Consider the following 27,838-nt stretch of genomic DNA (forward strand, 5'->3'; position numbering starts at 1 on the left):
TGTGTCTCGACTCACAGGTTAAGGTGGGAGAGTACCTGTGTCTCGACTCACAGGTTAAGGTGGGAGAGAACCTGTGTCTCGACTCACAGGTTAAGGTGGGAGAATACCTGTATCTCGACTCACAGGTTAAGGTGGAAGAGTACCTGTGTCTCGACTCACAGGTTAAAGTGGGACAGTACATGTGTCTCGACTCACAGGTTAAGGTGGGAGAGTACCTGTGTCTCGACTCACATGTTAAGGTGGGAGAGAACCTGTGTCTCGACTCACATGTTAAGGTGGGAGAGAACCTGTGTCTCGACTCACAGGTTAAGGTGGGAGAATACCTGTGTCTCGACTCACAAGTTAAGGTGGGAGAGTAACTGTTTCTCGACTCATATGTTAAGGTGGGAGAGTACCTGTGTCTCGACTCACAGGTTAAGGTGGGAGAGTACATGTGTCTCGACTCACAGGTTAAGGTGGGAGAGTACCTGTGTCTCGACTCACAGATTAAGGTGGGAGAGTACCTGTGTCTCGACTCATATGTTAAGGTGGAAGAGTACCTGTGTCTCGACTCACAGATTAAAGTGGGAGAGTACCTGTGTCTCGACTCACAGGTTAAGGTGGGAGAGTACCTGTGTCTCGACTCACATGTTAAGGTGGGAGAGTACCTGTGTCTCGACTCACAGGTTAAGGTGGGAGAGTACCTGTGTCTCGACTCACAGGTTAAGGTGGGAGAGAACCTGTGTCTCGACTCACAGGTTAAGGTGGGAGAATACCTGTATCTCGACTCACAGGTTAAGGTGGAAGAGTACCTGTGTCTCGACTCACAGGTTAAAGTGGGACAGTACATGTGTCTCGACTCACAGGTTAAGGTGGGAGAGTACCTGTGTCTCGACTCACAGGTTAAGGTGGGAGAGTACCTGTGTCTCGACTCACAGGTTAACGTGGGAGAGTACCTGTGTCTCGACTCAAAGGTTAAGGTGGGAGAGTACCTGTGTCTCGACTCACAGGTTAAGGTAGGAGAGTACCTGTGTCTCGACTCACAGGTTAAGGTGAGAGAGCACCTGTTTCTCCACTCACAGGTTAAGGTGAGAGAGTACCTGTGTCTCGACTCACAGGTTAAGGTGGGAGAGTACCTGTGTCTCGACTCACTGGTTGATGTATAAGAACACGACTTAACTCGCTGGTTGAGGTATAAGAACACGACTTAACTCGCTGGTTGAGGTATAAGAACACGACTTAACTCACTGGTTGAGGTATAAGAACACAACTTAACTCACTGGTTGAGGTACAAGAACACGTCTTAACTCACTGGTTGAGGTATAAGAACACGACTTAACTCACTGGTTGAGGTATAAGAGCACGACTTAACTCACTGGTTGAGGTATAAGAACACAACTTAACTCACTGGTTGAGGTACAAGAACACGTCTTAACTCACTGGTTGAGGTAGAAGGAGAATATAGGTTGGGTGACAGCGCCCTGAACCAACATGGTGTCGAACACTGTGGGGATGCCCATGACTGAGATCTCAGTGAAGGCCATGCCTAAGATACCGTCGAACCTGCCAGCGAGGAAGGATACACCAGGCTCCTCAGTGGCCTCAGCGAAGGTTTGATCCGTGACTGTCACTCCTCCCACGTCCACGGTGTCACTGTAGGAGCGGCTGGGGTCATTACAGAGCCATATAAAGGAATTCAAGGAACTTTGGGAAGCACTTGCCCTTTGCATTTCTTACTAGAACACAAGTGAGTAACGTAATTACTTCCATACTCTGTCAGTTTTACTAGAAATATAAAACTACCTATTGGGAAAGCTTTGTTGATCCAAATCAAATTCGTATAGTCATTTAGCAATTGCCCAAAGATGCTGCGCAATTAAGATGGAGACCGTAAAGGGATTACAGAAAAGAAGAGACATAAATTTGTTGTAAAACAGTCTTTCCTGTATGTTCAAATTATATACACAATTTGGTCACACAGTAATCTCCAATATAATTTTATTGCGCGGAAGACGTGTGGAATTGCAAAAGTAGGGGATTTCACCTTCACTTGACTTACCAAAACATAAAATTGTGAAGGTTTTCCTAGGAAAATGGTTGCAAGAGTAGCGGCTCATCTGGACATAAAATCAATTGGAAAGGAAGTCTGAAACTGCGGATGGGCTGTGTGTGGGAAAACTCACCTAGAAAGAAAGCCTCGGAGTGCACCTGAACCATACTCAATGGCAAAATCGGTACCGTTGGGCTTGTAGGTTGAGGAGAGGGTAGAGTCATAGCGGTTGTGCAGCTCTGCAACACCAATATGTTACAATGAGTACTTGGCACTTTCTAGAGATATAATGTATATCTTTGTCAAGTCAACTGCCAGAGTAGCATGTTTAGGAAAATTCTTGGAAATATTGCCTCATTTTTCTAAAGTTTTGTGAGTTATTTAGTGCATAAATAACAATCATTGTTAAGCGATAAACCTATGTGGGTCATTCAGCGGAAGACGTGGCTGAGTCTTGATCATGTGTGTGCCAGGCGCCAGTGTGCTGCCTATCTGTACTCACATAGACGAGAGTTATTTAGTGCAATAATAAATAGAAAGAGGAAAATTAACAACTGCACACTACAGTTGTATCCTGATTTGTTTAACAAATAAAACTCTGGGTGTGACACTACTCACGGCATGCCAGGTTAATGATGCGGCACTGTTCAGATGGCACCCACAGATTGGACGACCCAGTGTCGAAGATCACCTCAAACGTCTGTCCGGGTGTACCAATGTCGATGGGACCGTAGTACTGTGCCTGTTGATGCCGGCGATTCATGCAGGTGGTTGACACAGGTAATGTAGTTGTTGACCATGAGAATGGTGGTGGTATGATTGGTAGTGTTGGTGGCAAGAATGGATATTGGTGATTATAATGTTGGTAGGTCCTTTGGAGGCGATGTAGATGGTAATAGTGGTGATGCAGGTAATAAAGTCAGGTTCAGATATGTCTTGATGCAGATGGTAGTGATAATATAGGTGGTGATAAGGAAGGTGGATAAGATGTGGTTTATTGGTAATGGTAGATGAAGAGGATGGTGACAGCAGGTGGTAAAGACAGCAATAAATCCACAACATCAAACATGTAAACATCTTGCATTTGCGGCTTCAGGCGGGTAACTATAGACAGAGAAGTTGAACTTTTTTTTTTTTATAATTTAAACATAATACATTCTCGAGAATAACTATAATAGACTAGCGAACTCTTCGCCTCATTCGTAATGCAGAAAAGAACTTTTGTTTTCGAGTTACGTGAAATATTTTTGAGGCAGTGTCCATGATTCTGAGTAAGAAATATGAAGACAAACCTTCCTGGTTCCTATTACATCAGAGGATCCAGAGAAAAGACTTAACTGTGTTTCCAGAGATACTCGGAGGAACCAGAGAAAAGACTTAACTGTGTTTCCAGAGATACTCGGAGGAACCAGAGAAAAGACTTAACTGTGTTTCCAGAGATACTCAGAGGAACCAGAGAAAAGACTTAACTGTGTTTCCAGAGATACTCGGAGGAACCAGAGAAAAGACTTAACTGTGTTTCCAGAGATACTCAGAGGAACCAGAGAAAAGACTTAACTGTGTTCCCAGAGTTACTCGGAGGATACAGAGAAAAGACTTAACTGTGTTTCCAGAGATACTCGGAGGAACCAGAGAAAAGACTTAACTGTGTTTCCAGAGATACTCGGAGGAACCAGAGAAAAGACTTAACTGTGTTTCCAGAGATACTCAGAGGAACCAGAGAAAAGACTTAACTGTGTTCCCAGAGTTACTCGGAGGATACAGAGAAAAGACTTAACTGTGTTTCCAGAGATACTCGGAGGAACCAGAGAAAAGACTTAACTGTGTTTCCAGAGTTACTCGTCGATCCTTAAATAAATCGTTTTCTTTCTGACTTATATGATAACTCCAAGTCTAGATAATTAAGACCTTGTCATGAGGTGTTCAGAAACACCCAAGTAAATACACTAACATTTACTACATTTTAGTCAAAAGTGAGCATTTTTGAAGTTTAAAAGCTCAAGGACTGCATAGGAAATGAGTCACGTTAGTTAATGGGGTAACCTGGAGTTTGCCTGGAGAGGGTTTCCGGGGTCACCGCCCCCGCGTCCCGGTCTGAGACCAAGCCTCGTGGTGGGTACAGGGTCTGATCAACCAGGCTGTAACTTCTAACCTGCTCAAGTCTTTAAAACACTTTCATACCTAAAATATGGATTAAATCACCTTATATACACTAAGATACACATACACATCTTGGTGTATGTATCCTGGAAGTTACATACACACGCTGGTGTATGTATACCGGAAGTTACATACGTTGGTGTATGTATACCGGAAGTTACATACACACCTTGGTGTAGGTATACCAGGAGTTACATACACACCTTGGTGTATGTGTACAGGAAGTTACATACACACCTTGGTGTATGTATTACCTGGAGAGAGTTTACCTGGAGAGAGTTTCGGGGGTCAACGCCCCCGCGGCCCGGTCTGTGACCAGGCCTCCTGGTGGATCAGCGCCTGATCAACCAGGCTATTGCTGCTGGCTGCACGCAAACCAACGTACGAGCCACAGCCCGGCTGATCAGGAACTGACTTTAGGTGCTTGTCCAGTGCCAGCTTGAAGACTGCCAGGGGTCTGTTGGTAATCCCCCTTATGTGTGCTGGGAGGCAGTTGAACAGTCTCGGGCCCTTGACACTTATTGTATGGTCTCTTAACGTGCTAGTGACACCCCTGCTTTTCATTGGGGGGATAGTGCATCGTCTGCCAAGTCTTTTGCTTTCGTAGTGAGTGATTTTCGTGTGCAAGTTCGGTACTAGTCCCTCTAGGATTTTCCAGGTGTATATAATCATGTATCTCTCCCTCCTGCGTTCCAGGGAATACAGGTTTAGAAACCTCAAGCGCTCCCAGTAATTGAGGTGTTTTATCTCCGTTATGCGCGCCGTGAAAGTTCTCTGTACATTTTCTAGGTCGGCAATTTCACCTGCCTTGAAAGGTGCTGTTAGAGTTACATACACACCTTGGTGTATGCATACTGGAAGTTACATGCACACCTTGGTGTATGTGTACAGGAAGTTACATACACACCTTGGTGTATGTGTACAGGAAGTTACATACACACCTTGGTGTATGCATACTGGAAGTTACATACACACGCTGGTGTATGTATACCGGAAGTTACATACACACCTTGGTGTATGTATACCGGGAGTTACATACACACTTTGGTGTATGTATACCGGAAGTGACATACACACCTTGATGTATGTGTACCGGGAGTTACATACACACCTTTGTGTATGTATACTGGAAGTTACATACACAAGTTGGTGTATGTATACCGGAAGTTACATACACACCTTGGTGCATGTATACCGGGAGTTACATACACACCTTGGTGTATGTATACAGGAAGTTACATACACACGTTGGTGTATGTATACTGGAAGTAACATACACACGTTGGTGTATGTATACAGGAAGTTACATACACACGTTGGTGTATGTATACCGGAAGTTACATTCACACCTTGGTGTATGTATATGGGGAGTTACATACACACCTTGGTGTATGTATACCGGGAGTTACATACTCAAATTGGTGCATGTATAGCGGAAGTTACATACACACCTTGGTGTATGTATACTGGAAGTTACATACACACCTTGGTGTATGTATACTGAAAGTTACATACACACCTTGGTGTATGTATACTGGAAGTAACATACACACGTTGGTATATGTATACAGGAAGTCACATACACACGTTGGTGTATGTATACCGGAAGTTACATACACACCTTGGTGTATGTATACTGGAAGTAACATACACACGTTGGTATATGTATACAGGAAGTCACATACACACGTTGGTGTATGTATACTGGAAGTTACATACACACCTTGGTGTATGTACACTGGAAGTTACGTACACACCTTGGTGTATGTACACCGGAAGATACATACCTTGGTGTATGTATACCGGAAGATACATACACACCTTGGTGTATGCACACCGGAAGTTACATACAAACCTTGATGTATGTATACCGGAACATACATACCTTGGTGTATGTATACCGGAAGACACATACACACCTTGGTGTATGCACACCGGAAGTTACATACAAACCTTGATGTATGTATACCGGAAGATACATGGCTTGATGTATGTATACCAGAAGATACATGGCTTGATGTATGTATACCGGAAGATACATGGCTTGATGTATGTATACCGGAAGATACATGGCTTGATGTATGTATACCGGAAGATACATGGCTTGATGTATGTATACCAGAAGATACATGGCTTGATGCATGTATACCGGAAGATACATGGCTTGATGTATGTATACCGGAAGATACATGGCTTGATGTATGTATACCGGAAGATACATGGCTTGATGTATGTATACCGGAATATACATGGCTTGATGTATGTATACCGGAAGATACATGGCTTGATGTATGTATACCGGAAGATACATGGCTTGATGTATGTATACCGGAAGATACATGGCTTGATGTATGTATACCGGAAGATACATGGCTTGATGTATGTATACCAGAATATACATGGCTTGATGCATGTATACCGGAAGATACATGGCTTGATGTATGTATACCGGAAGATACATGGCTTGATGTATGTATACCGGAAGATACATGGCTTGATGTATGTATACCGGAAGATACATGGCTTGATGTATGTATACCGGAAGATACATGGCTTGATGTATGTATACCGGAAGATACATGGCTTGATGTATGTATACCGGAAGATACATGGCTTGATGTATGTATACCGGAAGATACATGGCTTGATGTATGTATACCGGAAGATACATGGCTTGATGTATGTATACCGGAAGATACATGGCTTGATGTATGTATACCGGAAGATACATGGCTTGATGTATGTATACCGAAAGATACATGACTTGGTGTATGTATACCGGAAGATACATGGCTTGATGTATGTATACCGGAAGATACATGGCTTGATGTATGTATACCGGAAGATACATGGCTTGGTGTATGTATACCGGAAGATACATGGCTTGATGTATGTATAACGGAAGATACATGGCTTGATGTATGTATACCGGAAGATACATGGCTTGATGTATGTATACCTGAAGATACATACCTTGGTGTATATATACCGGAAGATACATACCTTGGTGTATGTATACCGGAAGATACATACCTTGGTGTATGTATACCGGAAGATACATACCTTGGTGTATATATACCGGAAGATACATACCTTGGTGTATGTATACCGGAAGATACATACCTTGGTGTATGTATACCGGAAGATACATACCTTGGTGTATATATACCGGAAGATACATACCTTGATGTTATTGTACAGTGCAGCTTCTATGAACTATATTATATAAATACATATTGAACGTTTGTAATTATGTAAGAGCCAAACATTCTATAATTAATGTGGAGTGTCAGCACCACCCTGGTGTTGTCAGCACCACCCTGGTGTTGTCAGCACCACCCTGGTGTTGTCAGCATCACCCTGGTGTTGTCAGCACCACCCTGGTGTTTTCAGCATCACCCTGGTGTTGTCAGCACCACCCTGGTGTTGTCAGCATCGCCCTGGTGTTGTCAGCACCACCCTGGTGTTGTCAGCATCACCTTGGTGTTGTCAGCACCACCCTGGTGTTGTCAGCATCACCCTGGTGTTGACAGCACCACCCTGGTGTTGTCAGCACCACCCTGGTGTTGTCAGCACCACCCTGGTGTTGTCAGCACCACCTTGGTGTTGTCAGCACCACCCTGGTGTTGTCAGCATCACTCTGACACCTGGTGTTGTCAGCATCACCGTGGTGTTGTCAGCATCACCCTGGTGTTGTCAGCATCACCCTGGTGTTGTCAGCATCGCCCTGGTGTTGTCAGCATCACCCTGGTGAGTGTTCTATGGAGAGACAGAGTTAAGACTCACGTCCTGGTAGTCCTCAAGAATGACAATATCGTCCTTGGGGGCGTAGCGTTGGGAAACAAAGATGTGGCTGCGATGTAACTGTTCAGCGGTCCACTTCCTCTGCACTCTCTTCAGCGGTATCCTAGGTAAGCCACAACACAACACATATATCAATGTTGCTCAAGCTATCTGCTTCATTTAAATTGTTTTGTAACACCACTACGTAAAAACATCTTAATGTAAGTCACTCTCTGCTTGAGGTGATAATTGCAAGATCAAAGGGACATAGTCTCTGAGCACTGCTATTTGTTCTTTGATTTCATACACTGCATTTTCTCGTTTATATATATATATATATATATATATATATATATATATATATATATATATATATATATATATATATATATATATATATATATATATATATATATGAGGACCCCAGAAAGAGGTCGAAATGTACAGATTAATTAACCTCCTGTGTTTGTCTCTATGTTGGTAAATATTGAACATATATTATTTACTTTATTAACACTTCGGCCGTCTCCCACCAAGGTAGGGTGGTCCGAAAAAGAAAAACTTTCATCATTCACTCCATCACTGTCTTAGCAGAGGGATACTTTACACTACAGTTATAAAACTGCAACATTAACTCCCCTCCTTCAGAGTGCAGACACTGTACTTCCCATCTCCAGGACTCAAGTCTGGCCTGCCGGTTTCCCTGAATCCTTTCATAAATGTTACTTTGCTCACACTCCAACAGCACGTCAAGTATTAAAAATCATTTGTCTCCATTCACTTTTACCAAATACGCTCACATATGCTTGCTGGAAGTGCAAGCCCCTCGCACACAAAACCTTCTTTATCCCCTCCCTCCAACCTTTCCTAGGCCGGCCCCTACCCCGCCTGCCCTCCACTACAAATCTATACACTCTAGAAGTCATTCTGTTTCGCTCCATTCTCTCTACGTGTCCGAACCACCTCAACAACCCCTCCTCAGCCCTCTGGACAACAATTTTGGTAATCCCGCACCTCCTCCTAACTTCCAAACTACAAATTCTCTGCATTATTTTCACATCACACATTGCCTCTGACATGACATCTCCACTGCCTCCAGTCTTCTCCTCGTTGCAACATTCACCACTCATGCTTCACACCCACATTGCCCTCAGACATGACATCTCCACTGCCTCCAGCCTTCTCCTCGCTGCAACATTCATCACCCATGCTTCACACCCATATAAGAGTGTTGGTATAACTATACTCTCATACATTCCCCTATTTGCTTCCACGGACAAAGTTCTTTGTCTCCACAGACTCCTAAGTGCACCACTCACCCTTTTCCCATCATCAATTCTATGAGTCACCTCATCTTTCATAGACCCATCTGCTGACACGTCCACTCCCAAATATCTGAATACATTCACCTCCTCCATACTCTCTCCCTCCAATCTGATATTCAATCTTTCATCACCTAATATTTTTGTTATCCTCATCACCTTACTCTTTCGTATATTCACTTTTAACTTTCTTCTTTTACATACACTATAATACTGAACATATATTACTGAACATATATTACTGAACATATATTACTGAACATATATTACTGAACATATATTACTGAACATATATTACTGAACATATATTACTGAACATATATTACTGAACATATATTACTGAACATATATTACTGAACATATATTACGGAACATATATTACTGAACATATATTACTGAACATATATTACTGAACATATATTATTGCCTTGTATCACTGTATCCAGTGTACACAGTGTCCTGTATCACTGTATCCAGTGTACACAGTGTCCTGTATCACTGTATCCAGTGTACACAGTGTCCTGTATCACTGTATCCAGTGTACACAGTGTCCTGTATCACTGTATCCAGTGTACACAGTGTCCTGTATCACTGTATCCAGTGTACACAGTGTCCTGTATCACTGTATCCAGTGTACACAGTGTCCTGTATCACTGTATCCAGTGTACACAGTGTCCTGTATCACTGTATCCAGTGTACACAGTGTCCTGTATCACTGCATCCAGTGTACACAGTGTCCTGTATCACTGCATCCAGTGTACACAGTGTCCTGTATCACTGCATCCAGTGTACACAGTGTCCTGTATCACTGCATCTAGTGTACACAGTGTCCTGTATCACTGTATCCAGTGTACACAGTGTCCTGTATCACTGTATCCAGTGTACACAGTGTCCTGTATCACTGTATCCAGTGTACACAGTGTCCTGTATCACTGCATCCAGTGTACACAGTGTCCTGTATCACTGCATCCAGTGTACACAGTGTCCTGTATCACTGCATCCAGTGTACACAGTGTCCTGTATCACTGCATCCAGTGTACACAGTGTCCTGTATCACTGTATCCAGTGTACACAGTGTCCTGTATCACTGTATCCAGTGTACACAGTGTCCTGTATCACTGTATCCAGTGTACACAGTGTCCTGTATCACTGCATCCAGTGTACACAGTGTCCTGTATCACTGCATCCAGTGTACACAGTGTCCTGTATCACTGCATCCAGTGTACACAGTGTCCTGTATCACTGCATCCAGTGTAAAAAGTGTACTGTATCACTGTATCCAGTGTACACAGTGTCATGTATCTCTGCATCCAGTGTACACAGTGTCTTGTATCACTGTATCCAGTGTACACAGTGTCTTGTATCACTGTATCCAGTGTACACAGTGTCCTGTATCACTGTATCCAGTGTACACAGTGTTCTGTATCACTGCATCCAGTGTACACAGTGTCCTGTATCACTGTATCCAGTGTACACAGTGTCCTGTATCACTGTATCCAGTGTACACAGTGTCCTGTATCACTGTATCCAGTGTACACAGTGTCATGTATCACTGCATCCAGTGTAAACAGTGTCCTGTATCACTGTATCCAGTGTACACAGTGTCCTGTATCACTGTATCCAGTGTGCACAGTGTCCTGTATCACTGTATCCAGTGTACACAGTGTCCTGTATCACTGTATCCAGTGTAAACAGTGTCCTGTATCACTGTATCCAGTGTACACAGTGTCCTGTATCACTGCATCCAGTGTAAACAGTGTCCTGTATCACTGTATCCAATGTACACAGTGTCATGTATCACTGTATCCAATGTACACAGTGTCCTGTATCACTGTATCCAATGTACACAGTGTCATGTATCACTGTATCCAATGTACACAGTGTCCTGTATCACTGTATCCAATGTACACAGTTTCATGTATCACTGTATCCAATGTACACAGTGTCCTGTATCACTGTATCCAGTGTACACAGTGTCATGTATCACTGTATCCAGTGTAAAAAGTGTCCTGTATCACTGTATCCAGTGTAAACAGTGTCCTGTATCACTGTATCCAGTGTACACAGTGTCCTGTATCACGGTATCCAGTGTAAACAGTGTCCTGTATCACTGTATCCAGTGTAAACAGTGTCCTGTATCACTGTATCCAATGTACACAGTGTCCTGTATCACTGTATCCAGTGTAAACAGTGTCCTGTATCACTGTATCCAGTGTACACAGTGTCCTGTATCACTGTATCCAATGTACACAGTGTCCTGTATCACTGTATCCAATGTACACAGTGTTCTGTATCACTGTATCCAGTGTAAACAGTGTCCTGTATCACTGTATCCAGTGTACACAGTGTTCTGTATCACTGTATCCAGTGTAAACAGTGTCCTGTATCACTGTATCCAGTGTAAACAGTGTCCTGTATCACTGTATCCAATGTACACAGTGTCATGTATCACTGTATCCAATGTACACAGTGTCCTGTATCACTGTATCCAATGTACACAGTGTCATGTATCACTGTATCCAATGTACACAGTGTCCTGTATCACTGTATCCAGTGTACACAGTGTCATGTATCACTGTATCCAGTGTAAAAAGTGTCCTGTATCACTGTATCCAGTGTACACAGAGTCCTGTATCACTGTATCCAGTGTACACCGTGTCATGTATCACTGTATCCAGTGTAAACAGTGTCCTGTATCCCTGTATCCAGTGTACACAGTGTCCTGTATCCCTGTATCCAGTGTACACAGTGCCCTGTATCACTGTATCCAATGTACACAATGTTACAGGTCATTCTGTATCACTGTATTCAGTATACACTATGTCCTGTATCACTGTATCCGGTGTACACAATGTCCTGTATCACTGTATCCAGTGTGCACAATGTCCTGTAACACTATATCCAATGTGCACAAAGCCCTGTATCACTGTATCAAGTGTACAGAATGACCTGTATCACTGTATGCAGTGTATGCAATGTCCTGTATGACTGTGTCCAGTGTACAAAATGTCCTATTTCACTGTATCCAGTGTATACAATGTCCACTGTCACTGGATCGTGTACACAATGTCCTATATCACTGTATCCAGTGTACACAGTTTCTGTATCACTGTATCCAGCCTATACAATGTCCTGTATCACTGTATCCAGTGTATACAATGACCTGTATCACTGGATCCAATCAACATAGTCCTGTATCACTGTATTCCAGTGTACACAATGACCTGTATCACTGTATCCAGTGTACACAATGTCCTGTATCACTGTATCCAGTGTACACAATGTCCTGTATCACTGTATCCAGTAAAAACAATAACCTGTACCACTGTATCCAGTGTGCACAATGACTGTACCACTGTATCCTGTGTACACGATTAGCTGTATTACTGTAGTCAGTGCACACAATGACCTGCGTCAGTGTATCCAGTGTACACAATAACCTGTTTCACTTACATTGAAGAACAAAGTTCAGGTTTGTTGTACTGTAGCTTGGACCAGGAAACTGCCAATTTAACTGTCAATTTTAACGCTAGGATCCAGGCTCATTTGCCCCTTTCAAATGACAGTTAACAAAGCAGGAAAGGGAAATGAGGGAAGACTAATAGAAGTGAAAGTGTTTCTTTCAATACATGTTTTTTGTCCCCTGACACAGATGTATTCAACCATTACTCAGCGCTGTGCAGCTGTTTTTATAATATCTTTTCCGAAAAGTTTTCTTTTTGATTACCTCCCATTTCTTAGGCTATGCAAGACATTTCTTCATGTATGTAATAACATTCCAACCCAGCTTATTCCATCCTTTACATCCTTCTGTTCTTGTTACAATCCCAATTCCTCGTACAACCTTGTTTCTGCACTTTCTGAGTCCTCTTACCTGTGGATGTCTGCGTCGACCAGGGCAGTCAGGAGCAGTAGGCAGACCAGGACTCTCATGGTGTGCGAGTGTAGGCGCTGGTGTCAGACAAGGAACTCTGTGTGTGAGTGGCTGTTTCCTCGCCTCTAGCACGTCCTTATATACTCAACCTCATGGAACACACACACACACACACACACACACACACACACACACACATACGTGCCGAGGTGTCAGAGCGGGCACCTGTAACGAGTGGGGCACCACAGGGATCACTCATAGGACCGGTGCTGTTTCTGGTATTTGTGAACGACATGACGGAAGGAATAGACTCCGTAGTGTCCCTATTTGCAGATGATTTGAAGTTGATGAGAAGTCATAAGCTCGGTATATAGTGATAATTACTGGGAAGGTATTCTTCATTATATATATAAGTGATATTTAAGAAGAGATACAATACAATTTTCATTTCTTTATGCGCTACAATTAATGTGGTTTACATATATCAAAACATTGGTAAGCACAAAACAATAAAAAATTAAGCAATGCATTTCAGGAAAACTAACTTTGATGGTTATATGTTACTTAAGATTTAGGAAGACTATTAAGTAGGACTTTTAATGCAGTTAACTACAATCATATCAGTTATAAAAATATGACTTAATATTTCAGGTAACCACAAATACAGCTACATAGATTATCATACATAGCAACGTGTGTAGAGAACCTAGATTACCACATATAGTAACATATGTGTACCGACCTTAGATTATCATACATAGTAACATATGTGTATGGAACATAGATTATCATAAATAGCAATATATGTGTATAGAACCTAGATTATCATACCTGTAGTTTACATGGAGAGAGTTCCGGGGGTCAACGCCCCTGGTGGATCAGAGCCTGATCAACCAGGCTGTTGCTGCTGGCTGGCTGCACGCAAACCAACGTACGAGCCACAGCCCGGCTGGTCAGGAACTGACTTTAGGTGCTTGTCCAGTGCCAGCTTGAAGACTGCCAGGGGTCTGTTGGTAATCCCCCTTATGTGTGCTGGGAGGCAGTTGAACAGTCTCGGGCCCCTGACACTTATTGTATGGTCTCTTAACGTGCTAGTGACACCCCTGCTTTTCATTGGGGGGGGGGTGTTGCATCGTCTGCCAAGTCTTTTGCTATCGTAGTGAATGATTTTCGTGTGCAAGTTCGGTACTAGTCCCTCTAGGATTTTCCAGGTGTATATAATCATGTATCTCTCCCGCCTGCGTTCCAGGGAATACAGGTTCAGGAACCTCAAGCGCTCCCAGTAATTGAGGTGTTTTATCTCCGTTATGCGCGCCGTGAAGGTTCTCTGTACATTTTCTAGGTCAGCAATTTCACCTGCCTTGAAAGGTGCTGTTAGTGTGCAGCAATATTCCAGCCTAGATAGAACAAGTGACCTGAAGAGTGTCATCATGGGCTTGGCCTCCCTAGTTTTGAAGGTTCTCATTATCCATCCTGTCATTTTTCTAGCAGATGCGGTTGTCACAATGTTATGGTCCTTGAAGGTGAGATCCTCCGACATAATCACTACCAGGTCTTTGACGTTGGTGTTTCGCTCTATTTTGTGGCCAGAATTTGTTTTGTACTCTGATGAAGATTTAATTTCCTCGTGTTTACCATATCTGAGTAATTGAAATTTCTCATCGTTGAACTTCATATTGTTTTCTGCAGCCCACTGAAAGATTTGGTTGATGTCCGCCTGGAGCCTTGCAGTGTCTGCAATGGAAGACACTGTCATGCAGATTCGGGTGTCATCTGCAAAGGAAGACACGGTGCTGTGGCTGACATCCTTGTCTATGTCAGATATGAGGATGAGGAACAAGATGGGAGCGAGTACTGTGAATTGTGGAATAGAGCTTTTCACCGTAGCTGCCTCGCACTTTACTCTGTTGACTACTACTCTCCGTGTTCTGTTAGTGAGGAAATTATAGATCCATCGACCAACTTTTCCTGTTATTCCTTTAGCACGCATTTTGTGCTCTATTACCCCATGGTCACACTTGTCGAAGGCTTTTGCAAAGTCTGTATATATTACATCTGCATTTTTTTTCTTCTAGTGCAGATATCAAGGACCTTGTTGTAGTGATCCAATAATTGAGAGAGACAGGAGCAACTTGTTCTAAACCCATGTTGCCCTGGGTTGTGTAATTGATTGGTTTTTAGATGGGTGGTGATCTTGCTTCTTAGGACCCTTTCAAAGATTTTTATGATATGGGATGTTAGTGCTATCGGTCTGTAGTTCTTTGCTATTGCTTTACTGCCCCCTTTGTGGAGTGGGGCTATGTCTGTTGTTTTTAGTAACTGTGGGACGACCCCCGTGTCCATGCTCCCTCTCCATAGGACGGTAAAAGCTCTTGATAGGGGCTTCTTGCAGTTCTTCATGAACACGGAGTTCCATGAGTCTGGCCCTGGGGCAGAGTGCATGGGCATGTCATCTATCGCCTGTTCGAAGTCATTTGGCGTCAGGATAACATCAGATAGGCTTGTGTTAACCAAATTCTGTGGCTCTCTCATAAAAATTCATTTTGATCTTCGACTCTCAGTCTGGTTAGCGGCTTGCTAAAAACTGAGTCACATTGGGACTTAAGTAGCTCACTCCTTTCCTTGCTGTCATCCGTGTAAGACCCATCTTGTTTAAGTAGGGGCCCAATACTGGACGTTGTTCTCGACTTCGATTTGGCATAGGAGAAGAGATACTTTGGGTTTCTTTCGATTTCATTTATGGCTTTTAGTTCTTCCCGCGATTCCTGACTCCTATAAGATTCCTTTAGCTTAAGTTCGATACTTGCTATTCCTCTGACCAGTGACTCCCTACGCATTTCAGATATATTGACCTCTTTTAGTCGCTCTGTTATTCTTTTCCGTCGCCTGTGAAGGGAGTGCCTGTCTCTTTCTATTTTTCATCTACTCCTCCTTTTTCTTAGAGGAATAAGCCTTGTGCATACAACGAGTGCCACCGAGTTAATCTGTTCTAGGCATAAGTTGGGGTCTGTGTTGTTTAGTCTATCTTCCCAGCTTATATCATAGCAACATTTGTGTACAGAACCTATATTATCATACATAGTAACATATATGCACCGAACCAAGATTATCATACATAGCAACATATGTGTATAGAACATAGATCATCATACACTGCAACATATGTGTACAGAACCTAGATTATAATACATAGTAACATATGTGTACAGAACCTATATTATCATAAACAGCAACATATGTACACAAAACCTAGATTATCATACAGATCAACATACGTGTACAGAACCTAGATTATCATACATAGCAACATATGTGCACAGAACCTAGATTATGATGCTATGCAAGATATGTGTACAGAACCTGGATTATCATACATAGCATTACATGTATACAGAACCTATTAGATTATTATACATAGCAACGTGTTTACAGAACCTAGATTACCATACATAGCTATATATGTGTATAAAATCTAGATTATCATACACAGCAATATACGTGTAGTGAATTTAAATTATAATACATAGCAACATATGTGTACAGAACCTAGATTATCATACATAGCAACATATGTGTACAGTACTTAGATTGCTATACATAACAATATATGTGTACAGAATCTAGATTATCATACATAGCAACATACGTGTACAGAATCTAGATCATTATACATAACAACTTATGTGAACAGAACTTAGTTTATCATACATAGGAACATATGTGTACAGAACCTATGTTACCATACATAGAAACATATGTGTACAGAACCTAGATTATCATACATAGCAACATATGTGTACAGAACCTAGATTATCATACACAGCAACACATTTGTACAGAACCTAAATTATCATACATAGCAACATATGTGTACAGAACCTAGATTATCATACACAGCAACATATGTGTACAGAACCTAGATTATCATGCATAGCAACATATGTGTACAGAACCTTGATTATCACACACAGCAACATATGTGTACGGAACCTAGATTATCATACATAGCAACATATTTGTACAGAACCTAGATTATCATACTCAGCAACATATGTGTACAGAACCTAAATTATCATACATAGCAACATATGTGTACAGAACATAGTTTATCATACATAGGAACATATGTATACAGAACCTAGATTACCATACATAGCAACTTATGTGTACAGAACCTAGATTATCATTCATAGCAACATATGTGTACAGAACCTAGATTATCACACATAGCAACATATGTGTACAGAACCTAGATTATCATACATAACAACATATATGTACAGAACCTAGATTATCATACATAGCAACATATGTGTACAGAACCTAGATTATCATACATAGCAAAATATGTGTACAGAATCTCGTTTATCATGCATAGCAACATATGTGTACAGAACCTAGATTATCATACACAGCAACGTAAGTGTACAGAACCTAGATTATCATACATAGCAACGTGTGTATAGAGCCTAGATTATCATACATAGCAACATATGTGTACGGAACCTAGATTATCATACACAGCAACATATGTGTATAGAACCTAGATTATGATACATAGCAACATATATGTACAGAACCTAGTTTATTATACATAGGAACATATGTGTATAGAACCTACGTTACCATACATAGCAACATATGCGTACAGAACCTAGATTATCATACGTAGCAACATATATGTACAGAACCTAGATTATCATACACAGCAACATATGTGTACAGAACCTAGGTTATCATACATAGCAACATATGTGTGCAGAACCTAGATTATCATACATAGCAACATATGTATACAGAACCTAGATTATCATACTCAGCAACATATATGTACAGAAACCAGGTTATCATACATAGCAACATATGTGTACAGACCCTAGTTTATTATACATAGGAACTTATGTGTACAGAACCTAGATTATCATACATAGAAACATATGTGTACAGAAACTAGATTATCATACATAGCAACATATGTGTACAGAACTTAGATTATCATACATAGCAACATATGTGTACAGAACCTAGATTATCATACACAGCAACATATATGTACAGAACCTAGATTATCATACATAGCAACATATGTGCACTGAACCTAATTTATCATACATAGGAACATATGTGTACAGAACCTAGATTACCATACACAGCAACATATGTGTACAGAACCTAGATTATCATACATAGCAACATATGGGTACAGAACCTAGATTATCACACACAGCAACATATGTGTACAGAACCCAGATTATCATGCGTAGCAACATATGTGTACCGAACCTAGTTTATCATACATAGGAACATATGTGTACAGAACCTAGATTACCATACATAGCAAAATATGTGTACAGAACCTAGATTATCATACATAGCAACATATGTGTACAGAGCCTAGATTATCATACACAGCAACATATATGTACAGAACCTAGATTATCATACATAGCAACATATGTGTACAGAACCTAGATTATCATACATAGCAACATATATGTACAGAACCTAGATTACCATACACAGCAACATATGTGCACAGAACGTAGACTATCATACATAGCAACGTATGTGTACAGAACCTAGATTATCATACACAGCAACATATGTGTACAGAACCTAGATTATCACACATAGCAACATATGTGTACAGAACCTAGTTTATCATACATAGGGACATATTTGTACAGAACCTAGATTACCATACATAGCAACATATGTGTACAGAACCTAGATTATCATACATAGCAACATATGTGTACAGAATCTAGATTATCATACATAGCAACATATGTGTACACAACCTAGATTATCACACATAGCAACATATGTGTACAGAACCTAGATTATCATACATAGCAACATTTGTGTACAGAACCTAGATTATCATACATAGCAACATATGTGTACAGAGCCTAGATTATCATACATAGCAACATATGTGTACAGAACCTAGATTACCATACATAGCAACATATGTGTACAGAACCTAGGTTATTATACATAGCAACATATGTGTTCAGAATCTAGTTTATCATACATAGGAACATATGTGTACAGAACCTAGATTACCATTTAAAAGAAAAGCTAACATCTGCTCCAATTTTGAAATTTCCAGATTTTTCTAAGCCCTTCTATCTGACAACTGATGCTAGTTCTATTGGCATAGGTGCCGTACTAGCTCAGAAGACTGATGGCAAGTACAACGCAGTTGCATTTGCTAGCCGAGTCCTTACGAAGGCTGAACGTAATTATACAGTAACTGAGCAAGAAGCTTTAGCAATAGTATGGTCCTTAAAGCACTTCCGAGACATTTATCAGTACTCTGTTCATGTCTTGACAGACCACGCTCCACTGATACCTTTATTCCAGAACAAACAACCTACTGGAAGGTTAGCCAGATGGACCTTGACTATCCAAGAGTTCAATCCCACCTTTGAACACTTACCTGGCAAGTCAAATGTAGTCGCAGATGCCTTATCGCGACATGTTAGTATAGTAACTGCAGACCCTCCATTTAGTGCTGAAGATGTAAAGAATGCTCAACGAACAGATCCCATGTGGTCTGGTGTGATTCGATTCCTGCTCCAGGAAGATCTTATTCTGACTGTGAAGCCACCAGCACCCATCAGTGACTTTGTCATGAACCAAGAATTACTGTATCGAACACCGAGTTGGGTACTCCTAGCAGAAGAGTATACCAGTTAGTAATTCCACAGTCGCTAGTGAATGTAGCCTTACAGCTAGTTCACGATGTACCAGGTGTTGCGCACCCTGGTATGGATGGTTCAGTAAAACAAGCCAGATTGAAATACTTTTGGCCTCGTATGGCAACTGATATTTCTGAGTATGTTAAGAAATGTAGTGTCTGCATGCAACATAAAGGTAATGCTAATGGTCCTATTCCAATCCAAGTGTATCCAACCACTAGCGAACCGTGGGAAAGAGTTGCGCTAGATTTGTTAACTAATTTCCAATGTTCCCTCCAGGGCAACAAACATCTATGTGTTATGGTAGACCATTTCACCAGATATTTTGAGTTAGTTCCTATTGCAGATAAGACTGCCGAGACAGTAGCTAAAGCATTTAAAGAACGCATTATCTGCAGGCATACCACCCCTAAGTCCCTAGTAACAGATAATGGAGGTGAATTCTTTAATGAGATTCTTGAAAATTTGTGCACTTTGTACAAGATCTCTAAATCCACCATTGTTCCTCATCATCCTGCCAGCAATGGGTTAGCGGAATGTACCAATAAGAAAGTACTTGATGTCTTGAGAGCCACTATCAATCCCAACAGTGAAACTTGGGATGAAGTTATACCTGATGTGCAGTGTGCTATAAATTCTGCTTACAATGTTTCTATAGGTGACACTCCACATTATGCATTGTATGGTGTAGATAAACGCTTGCCTTATGAGTTGCTATATTCTAATCCGAAACCAAATTACAACCCTGATGATTTCATAGCAACTCGTACCAGTTTAGCTCAAAGTGTCTTTAGAAGAATCCGTGAAACACTTCGTAAATCAACAGCAGAATTTACAAGATTCGCAAACACTCGAGCAAAGCCGTCCAAAATCAAAGTAGGTTCGAGAGTTATGCTGACTAACTTTAATAAAACGTCTGCAATGCCAAAGCTTGATCAAAAGTTTGTTGGTCCTTATCGAGTAGTTGAACATATCACTGGTAATAAGTATAAGGTTAGAGAAATTAGTACTGGTCAGTATAAAGAATCGCATTTAGATCATATGAAGTTAGTATGTGATGATAATGATGTTCCAACCCAGACTTATGTGACAGACTCTGACAATCCTACAGATCCTGTACTCTCTACCTCTGATACTCAGTCAGACGATCAACCTGAATGTCGTTATTCCCTACGTACACGACAGGTATTGAGAAATCCTCAAGTATCATTTGTTACTACCAATTCAGATTTGCCTCAAATACAGCATGAGTTAGCCAGTGCAACAGTTTGATCCTCCCAGAGATGACACCCATTCTGCATATATCAATCTCACCCTAGCAGAGTTGGGGTTAAATGTAAATAACCTGTTTGGTGAATAATTACAGTATCAACTTATCAGTGTTCAAAAATTTTTTTTTGTGTTCACGTTCTCTCCGAATTCTGAGAATTAACAGTCTAGATTTGAGTGCACTGAATCTGCCTTTCTGTTAAACACTTCTTTCTTTGTATATATTCCTTCCTCAAAATCCGTAGATCACATGAATACAGATCGATCGATCAAATTTTTTGTTATCACTTCTATTGTGTAATCCCAACGTTGAGTTTCATTCGATGAGTTGTGCTATATTATACCTTGTATTGCATTACAGTTTTATTACAGTTTCAATTACATAAGCTTCCATTCCAATATTCTACTTATGTATGTTATAATGTTTAATTGTTGTGTACTTTGACATTGTATAGAATCAGCCCAAGCCGTACACCTGCCATCTCTAGTTTGTATTAGTTGTATGTCGGGACGACATACGTTAGTGTCGCCGAGCTCTCAGTAGTAGTACCAGTTCCTAGTAACCAGTTACCAGTAACCAGTGTACCAGTAGATGACTCACTACCAACCGTCTGTGTGAATCATTGACTGTATTCATATTGCTGCTGACCATAGCAGGATTTCAAACACCCTCACCCGTAGGCACTATGGGTCAGTCTTAGTTAGGCAGCAGAGAGAGACAGGTCGGCTGTTGGCGCTTTTCATACTTCCCGTTATATATTATACGTACCAGCCTACGTGAGTATTTTTACCCATCCACGTATCGAAAACCCACATGACACAGAACCTAGATTACCATACATAGCAACATGTGTGTACAGAACCTAGAGTATCATACATAGCAACATATGTGTACAAAACCTAGATTATCATACATAGCAACATGTGTACAGAACCTAGATCATACACAGCAACATGTGTACAAAACCTAGTTTATCATACATAGGAACATATGTGTACAGAACCTAGATTACCATACACAGCAACATGTGTACAGAACCTAGACTATCATACATAGCAACATGTGTACAGAACCTAGATTATCATACACAGCAACATATGTGTACAGAACCTAGATTATCATACATAGCAACATATGTGTACAGAACCTAGACTATCATACATAGCAACATATGTGTACAGAACCTAGATTATCATACATAGCAACATATGTGTACAGAACCTAGACTATCATACATAGCAACATATGTGTACAGAACCTCGCATGTTTGAAGAATAAACAAAACTGAAGAAATTAATATTTCCCAGAAGGTGTCCAAACCTTCTTAAGTATTTGGTTTAATTGTCGTATTAACTTAATTAATTTGATAATTAAGAATTTTCTTTACAGAAATAAATTTTTTGATGGCAGGTATTTGATGGCAGACATTTGATGGCAGATATGTGATGGCAGGTATTTGATGGCAGGTATGTGATGGCAGGCATTTGATGGCAGGTATGTGATGGCAGGTATTTGATGGCAGGTATTTGATGGCAGGTATTTGATGGCAGGTATTTGATGACATGTATGTGATGCAGATATTTTATTTCAGGTATTTGATAGCAAGTATATGATGGCAGGAATTTGATGGCAGGCATTTGATGGCAGGCATTTGATGGCAGGTATTTGATGGCAGGTATTTGATGGCAGGTATTTGATAACAGGTATTTGATAACAGGTATTTGATAACAGGTATTTGATAACAGGTATTTGATAACAGGTATTTGATAACAGGTACTCGATTGCAAGTATTTGATGGTAGGTATTTGATAGCAGGTATTCGATGGTAGGTATTTGATAGCAGGTATTCGATGGTAGGTATTTGATAGCAGGTATTCGATGGTAGGTATTTGATAGCAGGTATTCGAAGGCAGGTATTTGATGACACGTATTTGACAGTAGGTACTTGATGGGATGAATTAGATGGCAGGTATTTGATAGCGGGTACTTGATGGCAGGTATTTGATGGCAGGTATTTGATGGCAGGTATTTGATGGCAGGTATGTGATGGCAGGTATATGATGGCTAGTATATGATGGCAGGTGTTTGATGGCAAGTACTTGACGGCAGGTATTTGATGGGAGGTATGGAAGGTATTTTACTGAAGGTATTTGATGGAAAGTATTCGATGACAGGTATCTGATGGCAGGTATTTGATGGCAGTATTTATTAACAGGTATTTGATGGCAGGTATTTGATGGCAGGTGTTCGATGACAGGTATGTAATGGCAGGCATTTGATGGCGGGTATTTGATGACAGGTATTTGATGACAGGTATGTGATGGCATGTATGTGATGGCAGGTATGTGATGGCAGATATGTGCTGACAGGTATGTGATGGCATGTATGTGATGGCAGATATGTGATGGCAGATATGTGCTGACAGGTATGTGATGGCATGTGATGGAATGTATTTGCTGACAGGTATGTGCTGACAGGTATGTGATGGCAGGTATGTGCTGACAGGTATGTGATGGCAGGCATGTTCTGACAGGTATGTGATGGCAGGCATGTTCTGACAGGTATGTGATGGCAGGCATGTTCTGACAGGTATGTGATGGCAGGTATGTTACGGCATGTATGTTATGGCAGGTATGTGATGGCAGATATGTGCTGACAGGTATGTGATGGCATGTGATTGAATGTATGTGCTGACAGATATGTGCTGACAGGTATGTGATGGCAGGTATGTGCTGACAGGTATGTGATGGCAGGCATGTTCTGACAGGTATGTGATGGCAGGCATGTTCTGACAGGTATGTGATGGCAGGCATGTTCTGACAGGTATGTGATGGCAGGCATGTTCTGACAGGTATGTGATGGCAGGTATGTTACGGCATGTATGTTATGGCAGGTATGTGATGGCAGATATGTGCTGACAGGTATGTGGTGGCAGGTATGTGCTGACAGGTATGAGATGGCAGGTATGTGCTGACAGGTATGTGATGGCAGGTATGTGCTGACAGGTATGAGACGGCAGGTATGTGCTGACAGGTATGTGATTGCAGGTGTTGCTCCGAAAGTGTATTATCAACTATCGACCAAAAGATTTTTCTAGTCTATTTTGCAAAGTTTGTTTGTATGCGCTTGTAGCTACATGGTACATGTATATGTAGGAAGGGTTGGACCGGCAGTTGTAGCTATGTAGTGTATGTAGGGAGGGTGGGACCGGAGCTTGTAGCTACGTAGTGTATGTAGGGAGGGTGGGACCGGCACTTTTAGCTACATATAGTATGTAGGGAGGGTGGAACCGGCACTTGTAGCTACATAGTGTATGTAGGGAGGGTGGGACTGGCACTTGTAGCTACGTAGTGTATGTAGGGAGGGTGGGACTCAACAGCTGGTGTACTTTGTTATCAGCTGTGTGGGTTTATGACGCTGTATCAAGATATCACACACACACTTGTGTCCATCATTCACTTCTCACATCCCCGGCCATTGTTTCTTACCCGCAACAAAAATAAATATTTTTACCTCTACAAGTACATATACAAGATATACAGGCTATTACATAGAAAGCCGCTTCTCATGCAAAGCATTTCGGGCAAATAAAGTCAATTTTGTTCCCAGGATGCGACCAACACCAGTCGACTAATACCCAGGTACTTATTTTGCCGACAGGTGAACATGGACAGCAGGTGCCTTAGGAAACACGTCCTAATGTTTCCATCCATACCGGAGATCGACCTCCGAACCTCATTATATAAGGCGAGTGCACTAGTAATCGAGCTGCGGTAAGATGGGCCCCAAAGAAAGTTCCTGTGTCTTTCAAAGACTTATTCCAGATACTAAGGTGTAGTATCTTCCCCAACCTTGTATCAGGTGTCACAGAGGCAGGCACTGTCATCTCCAGCCTTGTATCAGGCGTCACAGAATCATGTACCGTCATCCCCAGCCCTGTATGAGGTGTCGCAGAGGCAGGTACTGTCATCTGTAGCCTTGTATCAGGTGTCGCAGAGGCAGGTACTGTCATCTCTAGCCTTGGTCTTCCCTAACCTTATATCAGGTGATCAAAGGAGAGGTCCCCGGGTCTTCCCCAGTCTTATATCATTGTAACAGGAGTGGGCATTGGGGTTAAACTCCCAGGGGGTGCACAGATAATGTGGTAACTACCTGATTAACAGGTGGTGTGGTCACAGCTTCCAATAGCAATTGTTAAGTAATGAGCTGTCTAGCTGGGTCTTCCCCAGTAACAGAAACAAGGGCTCCCCTGGTTGCAAGAGTAGAGAAGCTGTTTCAGGATTACCATGCGAAGAGTAGAGCCTCCAACACTCAGTAACTAATATATGTAAAATGAAAAGTGAAAATGGCATTTTATATAAACATAATGAGTCTACCTTATAGGTGATGTTGCTACATGGTCAGTAAAACCTAAGAGGCGAAAGACTGACATGGAATTAGAAGAGAAGAAATGAAACATAACTGGCGATTAAACCAGAACCACAGAAATAAACTGAGAAGCAAGTGGAGGGAGAAGAAGTACAGACCATGGAATATGGCAAAAAACTCCAAAAATTGAGCAGAGGTATAAGGGCCGGATTAAATCATGGGCTTTATGAGCTGCAGCCCAGGGAACTCCGCCAGGTGAAGGGCCACCAGGAGCTGCAGCCCAGGGGACCCCGCTAGGTGGGGCGCCTGCAGCCCAGGGGACCCCGCTAGGTGGAGGCCTTGAGGGGCTGAGGCCCAGGGGATTCCGCCAGCTGGATGGCCTCCAGGGACTGCTGCCCAGGCGAGTCCACCAGCTGAAGAGCCTCCAGGGGATGCAGCCCCTGGTAATGATATCAGATGAAGGAAAAAAAGATACAAAATGACGGTAAAGATAACAGATGAAAGTGAGGATACAAGTTGACGGTAAAGATACAAGATGACGTTAAAGGTAAAAGATGACGGTGAAGATACCAGATGACGGTTATTACAAAAAAACACTAATTGGGTTTTACATTAGGTGTTAGCAATATAAAAGTTCGGGATACATATATACACATTAAAATAAATTAATCTTTAATATTATATAAAAACAATCTCTGGTCTAGAGGTATTCAAACTAATAAACATCTGATATATACATGTTACAATAATAAATTATAATTAGCATCTTTGGTAAAATAAATAATTCTTGACCCTACACAGGGTACAACTTCTTTAGACACTACTGTCACTATATATATATTTATGCTAAAATAAATTATAAAAAACATTTGTACAATAATGAATTACAGTCAACTCCGTGTCTCACGACACCCTAATGACGCTCTGTGTCTCACACGACACTTATATCAAAGTTATGATGCTCCGTGTCACACGACACTTATCCGTGTAATGATGCTCCATCTCAACTGTGTCCCTGGACACCCTTTTCTCTGTGTCACCAGACACTCCAGCTCTCCGTGTTCCGCGTCACACGACACCCTTTTCTCTGCGTTATACACTCTCTCAACTGTGTCACCCTTGACACCCTGCGACACTCGCACAGCGTCTTTCTCGAGGCCAGTCACATGACACTATTATATGTACACTACAACCGTAACTTCTTTGGTGTCACACGACACCCTTTTCTCAGTGTTCCACTACGGTCCTATAGCATATCTCAGTGTTAAACTCCATCATACTTGCTTAAGTGTCACACTACGGTCCTAGCCCAGTTCAGTGTCACACTCCAACCTTTTCTTCACGTAGTGTCCCACTAAAACAGCATCCGATGACTCCGGCCCACAGTTGACCAGCGTAGGCTGGTCAAACAAAAACAGTGGCACACAGCTCTTATTGTAGCGCTCTTAAGTGGTGATATCCAAATTAATCCAGGACCTCAAACTATTGTGCAGAGGCAAAACAGACAGATAAATGACGGCGATAATGACGGTCTAGTAGCTAGGAATGATAACCTTAACTCCATATGTAATGCATACATAGGTCAGTGTGAGACAATACAGCCATTATTATCTCAAACACTACCAAACAGATGCATACACTGTACTAAAGTACGCATGAAAAACAGAAAAGGCACCTTATGTAAAATGTGTAAGGGGTGGGTGCATGATGGATGTATGTACAATTATAGCAACGGTGCCAGAATTCATTTTGTGTGTAACAAATGCACTTTGGCACAGTTACCCTTTAGCAGTGATGACATTGATTTACCTAATTTTAATACAAATGACCCATTGCCATATATTGATGATTATGATTGTTTTATGAAAACAGGCCTTCACTTTATTCATGTCAATGCAAGATCACTTCTTCCTAAATTGGCAGAGATTAGGATTCTAGCTAACAAAATTAGAGCGGCAGTTATAACCATCTCTGAATCTTGGTTGGATGATACGGTGACTGACGACGAGGTCAAAATAGAAGGTTACAATATAAAACGCTTAGATAGGAACAGAAAGGGTGGTGGAGTATGTGCCTACATTAGAAATGACTTAGCTTACAACCCAAGACCTGATTTAAATAACAATAAACTGGAGATTCTATGGTTTGAAGTGCTGCTTCCCAAGACCAAACCCATCTTAGTAGGAACTAGTTACCGCTCTCCTACCCAGGACCAGTTCTTAGAAGACTTTTCCAGAGTCTTGTCCGGAGTTGAAAACAATTGCGAGACAATAATACTGGGCGACTTCAATATCTGTTTTCAGCAGCAAAATAATGGGCTATGCA

At 41.5% G+C, this 27,838-nt stretch overlaps 1 protein-coding gene across 1 annotated transcript in view; it reads right to left on the reverse strand.

The window, feature by feature from the left end:
* The window catches only part of LOC128695777 (lysosomal aspartic protease), a 43,546-nt gene extending 30,219 nt beyond the window's left edge, over positions 1-13,327 (reverse strand). The window contains exons 1-5 of the mRNA XM_053786594.1: positions 13,169-13,327; positions 7,976-8,096; positions 2,648-2,771; positions 2,163-2,268; positions 1,420-1,632 (exon numbers count right to left, since the gene is read on the reverse strand). Coding sequence (XP_053642569.1) covers positions 1,420-1,632; positions 2,163-2,268; positions 2,648-2,771; positions 7,976-8,096; positions 13,169-13,227 — 623 coding nt within the window. The 5' untranslated portion in view covers positions 13,228-13,327. The remainder of the gene's footprint in view (positions 1-1,419; positions 1,633-2,162; positions 2,269-2,647; positions 2,772-7,975; positions 8,097-13,168) is intronic.
* Between the last annotated feature and the right edge of the window lie 14,511 nt (positions 13,328-27,838).

Source organism: Cherax quadricarinatus, chromosome 41 (assembly GCF_038502225.1).
Source record: "Cherax quadricarinatus isolate ZL_2023a chromosome 41, ASM3850222v1, whole genome shotgun sequence".
NCBI classification, from domain to species: domain Eukaryota; kingdom Metazoa; phylum Arthropoda; class Malacostraca; order Decapoda; family Parastacidae; genus Cherax; species Cherax quadricarinatus.